Consider the following 12,643-nt stretch of genomic DNA (forward strand, 5'->3'; position numbering starts at 1 on the left):
TACAGTGGCCTAATTTTTGTTTAGTGGAAGAGGTATTTGGCATGGTTGTTCCCCTCCACTACACTCTACCCCAAAAGAATGTGCAACAGAGACTGTATATCCTGCAAAATCTAACATATCTTTAAAGAAAAAGGTTGCTGCCTTCTGCTCTTGAATTAAGTTATCGTATTGAATCTTGTAACAATAGAACTATTCTGTTGTGAATATTTCATCTAATCTTATAATTTATGTATTTGTTCGTTTGTACACTGTCCTAGAGTAAGGGGTTTCTTAAATTTCTATTCATTGAATGAAGGGAACCCTCTGTTTATTTCTCTTGGTTTTATCTTTTAAATATTAAGGGACAATTCTCTGTTTTATTATTCCTACTATTTGGTTAATTTGTCAATGCATAAAATGCTTAAACTTTTTATAATTTTATCAATTTTTATCATATCTCAACTGTAGCTTTACTTTTTCCAAATTACACTTTTCCTAACCAAATAAGGTTTATTCTTTGCTTACTTTTATGAGGGACCAGCCACTCTTACTCAGATCATCAATTTAGAAAACATTTCAAACTTTTATGTCAGATACTTTTATCCAAGTCCATGAATATGTTGTTATGTGCCACCAAATCATCTGTGATTCATAGCGACCCTATCTACAGCAGCTCTGAAGCCTGCTATGTCCTGAGCCAGTCTCACTGACTCTGACACAACCTACCCCCATTGCCCCAGTTACTGTATCAGTCCATCTCATCTGAGGTCTTCCTCTTCTGTACTGTCCCTCCACGCTTCAGAGCATGGTGTCCTTCTCCAAGGCCTGGTCTCTCCTAGCCACATGCCCAAAGTATGTGAGATGGAGCTTCAAAATCCTAACCTCCAAGAGAAACTTGGTTTTACCCTCTCCAAGACAGACCTGTTTGTTGTCTTGGCAGTCCACAACTCAAAGGCCTCAGTTTTTCTTCTGCCATCCTTGGTTGTCCAGCTCTCTGATGCATAGCAAGTAATTATAAAGACCATGGCCTATATCCTGTGCACGTAGGTCCCTGTTAGCAGACTTCCCCAGTGCAATTCGGTTTTTTATATCCTGACAGCTGATGCCAAAAGTGTTGATTGTGGATCCAAGCAAGCTGTAATTGCTAAAAAACTCAGTCTCTTCACCATCTATCTTGGTGGTGCCAGTTTGCCCAGTGGTGAGAATCTTTGTCTTCTTGGTGTTGAGCTTCAGGTCCTTGACTTTCTGCAGCAAACAATTCAGGCCCTCATTTTTGGCAACTAAAGTTGTGTCATCTGCATATCAATGGATTTTTGTTGTTAAGATGTACAAAGCGTTCCACATGTACATAATTGTATAAGATGTGTTTGGTCAGCTTGCAAGCAGCACTTCCTCTATGTACATAGTTTGGGTTTTTGTTGTTGTTGTTTTGTTTTGTCTTTTGACCGCTTGCTGAAAAGATTTTGTTCTGCTGCCTCCATACATATGCACCCTATTTTAGGTTTAGACTTACTGTTACAGGGAGCCTCTGTCACTAATAGGAGTGTATTGTGTATCTCAAGGTTGTTGGGATAGTGACAATGTTGGAGAGTTTCTTGGTTTTTTAAATGGGAAAAAGCATGGAGTTGAGCCTGTGCTTGCTCTGCCACTCATAAGCATATTTGACTTCAGGCAAATTACTTAATCTTGGTCTATTTAATAGTCCTCATTCATAAAATAACATAAGCCCCGTCTCTTTGAGTCCTCAAGGGTATTACATGACATAAGATGTAAAGTACATGACATTTGTTAAATACTCAGCAAATGTCAGTTCCTTCTGTTTCTAGCCTATATTATTATTAGTAACTTATAACCCATTATCTTGAAAATGTAGTAGAGATTTCTTGTTCTAAGTTAGCCATTTCATCTTTTATAGGAATCCTTTCCAGTTAGTCATTTAATACAATTTCTTTTTTTAATTAACTCTTTTCTTCCTTTTCATTAGATACAAACTGCTTCATATTCTGGAATTTGATTCAGATCGTAGAAGAATGGGTGTAATTGTTCAGGCACCTTCAGGTAACCAAACTAAAATGGTGTGAAAATTTGCTGATCTAATAATAAGAGCTTGATAATGAATATATATATATTTTAATTTTTTTAGGTGAGAAACTTTTATTTGCTAAAGGAGCTGAATCATCAATTCTTCCTAGGTGTGTAGGTGGAGATATAGAAAAAACCAGAATTCACGTAGATGAATTTGCTTTGGTGAGTGCAAATGTCTATTATCTTTAAAAACTGTAAAAGAAAAAAAAAAAAACTGTAAAAGATACATTTACTATACAACATGGATTTTATTTTCGCATTAAGAATTTACTGAAAAATAGAAAAGTAATGTTGTTTCTGCATGTTTTGTGTGTTAAAATTGGTGTCTGACCTAAAATATTCTTTGAACCAAATACCTTAAAGTCACTTTTGGTGGCAAAAACCTATCAAATATACTGTATTTTTTTTTTTAAAAAAAGACCTTCTTAAAAATTGTCTGAGAAGAATCACAAGATTCTGAGAAGAATCACAAGATGCAGAGAAACCAAGACCCTTACTTGTTACTAGTGGGATTATAAAATAGTGCAGTGACTTAGGAAACAGTTTGACAGTTCCTTAAAATGTTACCCTATGATCTAGCAAATACACTCTGAAGGAGATGCTGAGAAGAAATTAAAACAAACTCTGAGGCACAAAACTTTATACATAAATGTTCCTAACAGAAACTAGTTCTACTAACCAGTCAAAATGACTCAGATGTCCATCATTGTCCAATGAATGCATAAATAAAATGTGATATTTTCATATAAGAGTATTATCCAGTCACTAAAGGAATGAAATACAGATACATGTTATAGCATGTTTAAACTTAAAAAATTTTCTGGACAAAACAAACCACAAATCAGTTTATATCAAAAATCTAGAATTGTCAAATAGATTGGGACAGAAAGATAGATGCATAGTTGCCAGGGAATGCAGAAATGAGGAGTGGCTGCTACTGAGTATGGAGTCTCCTTATGAGATGGTAAATGTAAAACATGGTGCATATACTAAAAGCCACTGAATCAGATCCTTTAAAAAGGTAGATTTCATATAATTTATAATCTCTTACATAGAAATATGGAGGAATCTAAAGCCATTGTGGAAAGAGCAGCCTGGCTGGCCATTTGAGTCACCAATCCCAATGCCAGGCTGCGCAGCGAAGAAAATGAATAGAAGGCTTGTTTGCACATTTTATTTGTGCTAAATAAACTATAAAAACTGAAGAAAAAAAAGAAAGAAATATGGAGGAATCTTCAAAAACAAATGGCTATAATTCACGTTGGCCAAAAAATTTTGAACAGCCCTCCTTTTCAGACTTCGGGCCTGATTATTTCTCACTTCTGCATTTCAGTAAATATCTGTTTCATAATCCCTGCTCACTTATTTTACTTACTTATGGATGCTCCTAGGGTTTGCCTCTTAATGGTTTATGAACTGTTTCTTCCACCACATTATAGCATTCACAAGAACAGACATTGTTCTACTTCACCACCAGTTTAATATGCACAATAGTGCTGGAACATTGACCTTCAATAAATATTTGTTGTAGGATAAATGATTTAATATTTTGATAACTCTGGTCACCAATTAACTGTTATTTAGGGAAAGTTATTTATTGGTATGAGTCATTTAAAAATAATGTAAATATTTTTTAAAATCTGCCAAATAACATCACTTAAAATAATAATTTTAAGATATACCTTTTCCAAGTTGTGAGAGTAGAACAGTGGTTAGAAGGGCTTCTGAAAAAAACACTTAGGAAAACTTTTCTTTATTAACAAACTTTAAGAAATTAATGTCCTAAGAAAAACTGGGTGGCAATAATAGAGAGAGAGTGTGTCATTCCAAGTCACCAGTGTGTAAAACGATACAGTTTTAAACTGATCATTCATTGAATATAGAAAGTTGTTTGATATCAGATAATTTACGTAGTTCTTTATTTGATTGTCTAATTTTGGCAGACTTAAAAAAAAACTGTAACAGTTAAAACTGCAGAATAGAACCTGAACTTGCCTCTCAAGCAGTAGTACTGCAGACACTGTTAAAGCAGTGGGCCTTTCTTTGTAATGTTTTTAAATGACAGACAAAATATTCTGTGATCTTTCTGTGCTCTGATGGTCTGCATTTTAGTGACCATAAGTTTGGCCATTTTTTTTAAGGATTTATCATGATATAATAAAGCGATGATAATGTCCTCTAATTAAGATCATTGTGGGCAATGTAAAGCACATCATCTGAGTCTTACATGACTCATATATATGAGAGCTACTGGCAGAGAATGATGGAGCACCTTTAAAATTATTTTTCTGTCTGGAAAGAAGGCATTAAATTATCACAAGTATTGCTATTATTCGATTAGAGAATATTATCTGTGCCAATATTTTCCTCAGAATAATGATTAATTATTATTCAGTATTATTTCCTACCATTAAATAGTCTACATCTTAATTTCTAGGAGATGAAAATAAATGTATGTTTAAGAATGAAAGAAATGTGATAATTAGAGAAGTCTGAAATATTTGAGTATCTGTCTATTTTTAGAAATATAATGTTTACTGAATAAAGATCTATTTGAGCATCTGCTTATATGCAAAAGTGAATCATTTCTAGTCTGATCCCCAGTGATTCACAGTTAGTAGTGAAGCAGATCTGTAGACTCCTTCTCCCTGGAAAACATATATAATTCAGTTCTATAAGACAGCATTATGTACTATGAGTTTAAGGATAAAGAAACTGGAAAAAACATATATATGGAGACTAAGCTTGGCACATTACAGATAAGTTTTCTCTCATTCAATTCTCATTATTTCTTTGTGAGATAGGTGTAGTATATGTGAGGACACTAAAATTAAAAGAAAGCAAGTAACTGTCTGAAAATTTCACTACCAATGTAAAGCCAGGATTTGCCCTGAAGCCTTCCATTATACCATGCATTAAACATGTCTGTTTGAAGGAATCAAGAATAAAAGTGAGCAAAGACTTAGATGTGCTGATATCATGGAGTATGTTTCTTTTTTTTTTAATTGAGATTTTATTGTAAGATTATAAAACACTAGGATTTTCATCCACTCGTTGTTGCACATTTTCCTCCCTGTCTCCCTCCCCCAGTTCGCTTTTTTCTTTGGAAATAAAGTTCTTTCATTTTTATACAGTACCCACACACACACGCACCACCACTGTACTATGTAGCTATTATTCTGGACTCTTGTCATACCAATAATACTTAATCATATATTCCTTTTATACAGTTCTCTCCCTGGTCTGTTTCAATGCCATGTACATTATTTATCCCTTTAGTTTCCCCCTAACCCCCATGTCAGTCCTGTTCATAGCAGTGGCATTATGCAGTATTTGTCTTTTTGTGACTGAGATATTTCACTCAGCACAATGTCCTCCATGGTCACCTATTTTGTGTAATATTTCATGAGTTCTTTGTTTTTCAATGCTGCATAATATTCCATTATGTGAATATACCACAGCTTCTCTAGCCATTCGTTTGTTGATTAGTTCTTGAGTTGTTTCCAACCCTTTGCTATTGTGAACAAAGCAGCAATAAACATGGGTGTGTATATATCTGCTTGGGTGCCAGTTCTGATTTCTTTAGGGATATTCCCAGTAGTGGAATTGCTGGGTCATTTGGTATTTCTATTTCCAACTTTTTGAGAAAGCACCATACTGCCTTCCATAGTGGTGGCACCATTTTACACTCCCACCAACAGTGAATAAGGGTTCCAGTTTCTCCACAACCTTGCCAGCATTTGTTGTTTGCTGCTCTGTTGAATGTTGCTATTCTTCCTGAGGTGAGATGATATCTCATAGAGATTTGCATCTCTCTTAGAGCTAGAGATTTTCAACATTTCTTCATGTGTTTGTTCACCATCTGAATGTCTTTTTTGGTGGTGTCTGTTTATATCCTATGCCCATTTTTCACTTGAGTTGTTTACCTTTATCTTGTGGTACCCAGGTATTGTATAAATTGTAGATATAAGTGCCTTATCAAACATGTCATTACCAAATATTTTTTCCCAATCTGGCTTCCCTTTTTACTCTGTTGGAGAAGTTTTTGGATGTGTATAGATATTTGATTCTTAGAAGGTCTCATTCATCTAGTTTGTCCTCTCCTGGTTGTAGGTTTTTCAGAATGCTTAGAAGACTTCCTGTTGTGGATTAGTGCTTCTAGGGTTCTTCCAGGCTTTTCACTAATGAAGTTTATATATAGTTCTTGGTCCTTGATCCACTTTGAGCTGGTTTTTGTGTATGGTGTGAGGTGTGGGCCTTGTTTGCGTTTTCTGCAGATGGTTTTCCAATTTTGGCAACGCCATTTGTTAAAAAGGCTGTTGTTGCCCCACTTAACTGATTTCATCTCCTTGTCAAAAATCAGCTGACCAAAGATAGAAGGGCTGATTTCTGGGTTCTCAATTTTATTCCATTGATCTATGTGTCTGTCATTGTACCAGTACCAAATAGTCTTGACCACGACAGCAGTATAGTAGAATTTGAAATCAGGGAGTGAAATGCCTCCTGCCTTGTTTCTCTTTTCAAGGAGTGCTTTGATTATTCAGGGTCTCTTTCCATTCTAAATGACATTGGAGATTGCCTTTTCCAGCTCATTGAAGAATGCAATTGGTACTTGTATTGGAATTGCATTGAACATGTAGATTGCCTTTGGTAGGATTGTCATCTTCACAATATTGAGCCTTCCTATCCATGAGCAAGGTATATTCTTGCATTTCTCCAGGTCTCTTTGTTTCTTGTAGCAATGTTTTGTAATTTTCTTTGAATAGATTCTTTGTGTTTCTAGTTAGATTTACTCCCAAGTATTTAATCCTGTTGTTAGCTATTTTGATGGGTATTGTTTTCCTTAGCTCCAGTTCTATATTCTCTTTGTCACTGTAGAGATCCAATTGATTTTTGTGTGTTTATCTTGTATCCTGCCACTTTGCAGAATTGGTCAACAATGTCCATTAGTTTTCTTACTGAATCTTTAGGGTTTTCTAAGTATGCTATCATATCTTCTGCATATAGAGATAATTTTACTTCCTCTTTGCCAATTTAGATACCTCTTATTTCCTTCTTATTACTATCAGTAAGATTTCTAACACAATATTGAGTAGGAGAGGTGATAGTGGGCATCCTTGCCTAGTTCCTTTTCTCAAAGGGAGCCTTTAACTTCTCTCCATTGAGAACAATGTTGGCTCTTGGGTTTGCGTATATACTTTTTACAATGCTGAGGAAAATCCCTTATATTCCTATTTTGTTGAATGTTTTAATCAGGAAAGGGTGTTGGATTTTGTCGAAGGCCTTTTTCAGCATCAATTGATAGGATCATGTGGTTCTTGTTCTTTGATTTGTTAATATGATGAATTACCCTGATTATTTTTCTTGTGTTGCACCATCCTTGCAAATCTGTTATGAATCAAACTTGGTCATGGTAAATTCTTTTTTTTGATGTGTCATTGGATTCTGATGGCCAGGATTTTATTCAGGATTTTTGCATTTTTGTTAATGAGAAAATACTGACCTATAGTTTTCTATTTTGATAGTGTCTTTACCTAGTTTTGTATCAAGGATATTTTTGCATCATAGAATGAGTCTGGTAGTATTATGTCTTCTTCTGTTTTCTGAAATAGTTTGTGTGGTGGTGTTATTTACTTTGGTCCATTCTACTTTGTGTAGCACCTCTATAAGAAGGATGTCTCTTAGTGTTTCCTGCAGTGCTGGTCTTGTTTTTACAAACTCCCTTGGGTTCTGTTTTTCTGGCAATATCTTGATCTCTCCCTCATATTTGATGGACAATATTGCTGTATAAAATATTTATGGTTGACAATTTTGTGTTCTTTGAGTGTTCGATATATGTCATTCCGCTGTCTTCTTGCTCTCGTGGTTTCTGCTGAGATATTGGCACTTAATCGTATTTGCTCTCCGTTATAGGTTACTCTTTTTTTTCCTCCCTCACTGCTTTCAGAATTCTCTCCTTATCTTTGGTTCTGGCCAATTTATCTATGATCTATCTTAGTGTTTTTCTTTTGTGATCTGATCTATATGGTGTTCTCTCAGCTTCTTGAATATATATTCTGTCTTCATTATGCCTGGAAAGTTTTCTTCTAATAATTCTCCCACAACTTTTCCAGTGCCTTTATTTGCTTCTTCTTGCTCTAGGTTTCCAATTATGTGGCATGTTATTTCTCTTGATGCTGTCACACATTATTCTTAGGTTTTCTTCTTTTCCCTTCCTTTTTGATTCTGCTTTTTGTTCTAGCAGATCTGTGGTAACAATTCTGTCTTTTTTTCCACTGGTTCCATCTCTTCAACCCTATTCATGTATCCCTCCATCATGTTGACAGCATCTGAAGCATTGGTCCTCACATACTGGATTGTGGTTTCCTGTTTTTCCTGTGTCTATACTGCCTCATTTGTACTGTTTTAGATTTTTTTTAAGCTCTTCCTGTTTTTTGCTTGCAATGTCCTGTAATTCTTCAAATTTGTCTTTCACCCTTTATTCAGTCATTGTTCTTTTAAATTCTTTGTCAGAAAGCTTCATCAGACTTTTGGCTTCCAGAAATCCATTGATACTGTATCACTTTTTTGGGGGTGACATCTTGCTTTGGGCTTATGTAGGGGGTGAGGTAGCCTGCTTCCTATGAGACATTGTTGTGGTAGAATTTTTTATGTCTGAGGTGATAGCTGGTTCTTGATCTGAAGTAACTGCACCAGAAGAGGTTGGGGCAGCTACTCTGCCTGAGTTTTTCTCTGCCTTCTGACCCAAGTGAAAATATGCTTCAGTTCTCTAGAGAAAATGCCAGTGTGATTAGCCTCCTCTGTCAAACAACTGCTGCAGCTAGGGTAGCCCAAGGTGTTCTGGGCTAAAGGCAGTTGATGGGCTGGATGTGAGTAGCTGCAAGGTGGAGCAGAGAGACCTGATTGAAAAACCAGGAAGCCTTGATTTTCCCTTCAAGAATGAGCTCCAGTTGAATCATTCCCTTCTGATTGAGCTTAAGGAGTCCCTCATGCTCCAGCCAAACAACCGTTAGACACACACACACACACACACACACACACACACACACACAGTACCTCACTCAAGTTCCAGCATCACTCCTGGTGAACATCAGCTCCCAGCATGTGCATTGGCATCAGTACTGGAATTCCAGGCATGGGCCATTGACATCTGGACCAGAGTTCCTGGTGCGGGATGTCAGCATCAGGACCAGTTCTGGGTGCAGGGCATCAGCACCAGAGTTCCAAGTGCTTGCTGGCAGCATCAGGACTGGTTTTCCCAGCACAGGGCATCAGCATCAGGACGAGGGCATCTGTGCCAGGGCCAGTGTTACAGAAGCAGGGAATCCGACACAGTCAGGCAGTGACAGGACTAGAGATCTGGACTCAAACTAAGAAATTTTTAAGGCACGCACCTAGTTAATTGACTGGATTCACGGAGTAGAATCGATTCAGCGGAGTATTTTTTCTTAATGTTACTTGTTTCTTACAACTAGATGATAATTTTTCCTAATTAATTCACACTTGATTTTTCTGGCAGTAGGGTCCTTTATTTCAACAATTTCTTAATTTCACATTAGTTATTCCGTTTTTGTTCTAGAAAGGGCTGAGAACTCTATGTATCGCCTATAGGCAGTTTACACCTAAAGAATATGAGATAATAGATAGACGCCTTTTTGAAGCCAGGACTGCCTTGCAACAACGGGAAGAGAAATTGGCAGATGTCTTCCAGTTCATAGAGAAAGACCTAATATTATTAGGAGCCACAGCAGTGGAAGACAGGTAAGTATCAAATAAGTATACTGTCTTGTTTTCCCTTCATGTAAATGTTTCTCTAGCCAAGTATTCCATATATATATATATTCATCCTGTAGTAGTATATTTAAAACAAAAATCCAGGGCTAAAATTTTAATTATCCCCATTTTATAGTACATTTTATATTCTAATGAAACACCTAAAGTAGATGAAGCTAATAACCTTTCTATAGTTTGCCTGTGGGCTTGCATTTTTAAAATATTCCTTAGTGTACTATCTAAGACCTTAATAATACAGTTCCTGCTAATTTTCCAGTCTCCCTTCCCACTACTGCCTCTTCCATTTTATGGTTTGATAATGCTAAACTTAGTTCCCTCTAAATGCCAGCTGTACAATTAAACTATTTTGTGCCTTTTCTCCTTGGCAAGGTCGTGTCTTCTCCCTTGATTTGTCTTCCCTTCTTTATCCATTTCTGAAGACTTACTCTTAAAAAGGATAGCCCAGATACTACCTCTGACTCCATCGGGCCTGCTTTGACCCTTTCCTTTTTCTTCATTCTTTAGATTTTGTATTTTGTAGGTATTTCAATTGTTTTCCTTGTAGCACTATATTCTAATTATTTGCTGAAGAGTTCTCCTCAGTTAACCCCTAAATTCCTTGAGTACTTTAATATTCTGTCTTTTCCCCCTCATTATCTCTTTGTCAGATTCACAGTTTCTTGAATTAAATTGCATTCTGAAAATTCAACCACAGTTAAAATTAAATTGTGGCCTTTTTCTCAAAACAAAAAAAAAATCTGCTTTTGATTTGAAATTCAAGACTTTATGTATTTATTGAGATCATATAGTTTGGTTATATAAAAATCCCCTTTGAAGATGCACTATTAAAATATGAAATTAGACATTTTAATTCACTATTTTCGCTAGCCAGAGTATCACTCATAAATTTATTCTTATTTCTTCTCTTCAATGAGAAGATGCTAATTATTTTGCTATACCTATAACTTTGTTAGGTTATGGAGTCAGAATTTCCCTTATCCATTAGACTATGTAGGTCAGAGATGGTGAGGATGGCACAGGATAGGTCAGGATTCAGATCTGTTGTTTTTAGGGTCTTTATAGGTTGTGCTCATCTTAACAGCCCCTAAAACAACATTAGACTATGTGGCTAGTTCTTAAAATACAGAAAAACTTATTTTTCTTACCAAATTTGTTTCTTCTGTTTTCAGACTACAAGATAAAGTTCGAGAAACAATCGAAGCATTAAGAATGGCTGGTATTAAAGTATGGGTACTTACTGGAGATAAACATGAAACAGCTGTTAGTGTCAGTTTATCATGTGGACATTTTCACAGAACCATGAACATCCTTGAACTTACAAACCAGAAATCAGACAGTGAATGTGCTGAGCAATTGAGGCAGCTCGCCAGAAGGTAAGACTATAGAGATCTTGATCAGATAGTTCATGGCCTATGGGGCAAGTCAGCCCACAGTCTGTTTGAAATAGCTCTAAGCTAAAAGTAATTTTACATATTTAATGATTGAAAAGAATCATAAAATGAATATTTTATGAAATGATAAAGTTTTATGAACTTCAAATTTTAATATCACTTGCAAGAGTGGCATCCACTTCCTAAATAACATGCCTCCAGAAACTCTGAACTTTGATAAATGTCAATAGTTGTAAAGGGGCTTCAAGCCTTTTGTTCATAGGGTCTCTATGAGTCATGCTTGACTCAGAGACAACAACAACAACATCTTAAATAATTATTTAAATTTTGTTTAATAATTTTTATTTTATTATCTTTTTAATTTTTAATTATTTTTATTATTCTATATTTATTTATTACTATTCCTTTAATAATTATTTAAATAATATTTTCGTGGAATATATTACCTGTGGCTACCTTGCCGGTACCTTCCTCAATAGTTATGACAGAGACTCTGAAAGGTACTGTTATCATTTCAGTTGCTCCTTAATATTATTCAGACCTGATAAAATGCATGTAGTTATAGTTATTGCACTCACCTTGAAGGCAAACAGTTTAGCGTCTATGATTTTACAGACATCTTACTTAAAAACAGAGTAAGAGTCTGCTCAGGAGCAGAATCTGCTAAACTGGATGGATACATAATGGTAAGCTGTAGTATTTTGTATATTGTGTATGTAGCATTGTACTACCATGCATACTGGCCTTACATAAAGGAACCTGCACCAGAATAAAACTGGAAACATCTCATCATTGAGAAAGTTTTATGAGGAATGAAGGAGCAAAGTTGTACATAGTTTGCTCATGATGTAGTTTATCTAAATACTTTCTGATAATAAATGGTGGAGTGCTCAGCTACCAAAAGCAGACCACAATTTGAATAACTCCTGGATGGCCACACCAAGATTGTTATCATTGCTCCATTATGTCTGATGTTCCAGTCTTACTTCACGGGCTAACATTAAGAGACAGTACTGATTCTTTCAGGTTTTTCTACTTACACATATAAGGGATCCTACTCCTAGATGTTCTTTAGTATTCTTGACTTCACTTTATTTAGGAGGATCTACTAATGAAGGCTTTTTATACAGTTTAAGAATATCCTTTATTAGATTGTGTCAAAATTGAGTTTAGAAAATGTAGTTACTTTATATATCAGTTAATTGCAAAATTGCTATCACCTATTTTATCAATCATATTAGTGACTCTCAGTTCTACATAACCTTAACTCTCAGGCCAGAAGGCTGAGTTTGTCTCCTGACATAATAGTAAAATTTATAGGTTCATTTTTTAGTAAAGGAGCTCTGATGGCCTCCTGCTACATGTTGTTCACCTAACCAAATTTTAGTTGTTTG

General features: G+C 35.6%; 1 protein-coding gene across 1 annotated transcript in view; it reads left to right on the plus strand.

The window, feature by feature from the left end:
- ATP11B (ATPase, class VI, type 11B) overlaps positions 1-12,643 on the plus strand; it is a 104,418-nt gene that overhangs the window by 54,069 nt on the left and 37,706 nt on the right. Inside the window, exons 15-18 of the mRNA XM_006884050.1 lie at positions 1,964-2,037; positions 2,123-2,226; positions 9,644-9,825; positions 11,028-11,231. Coding sequence (XP_006884112.1) covers positions 1,964-2,037; positions 2,123-2,226; positions 9,644-9,825; positions 11,028-11,231 — 564 coding nt within the window. The remainder of the gene's footprint in view (positions 1-1,963; positions 2,038-2,122; positions 2,227-9,643; positions 9,826-11,027; positions 11,232-12,643) is intronic.

This window comes from Elephantulus edwardii, unplaced genomic scaffold (assembly GCF_000299155.1).
Source record: "Elephantulus edwardii isolate Elephantulus edwardi_28Jun2011 unplaced genomic scaffold, EleEdw1.0 scaffold00031, whole genome shotgun sequence".
Classification (NCBI taxonomy): Eukaryota; Metazoa; Chordata; class Mammalia; order Macroscelidea; family Macroscelididae; genus Elephantulus; species Elephantulus edwardii.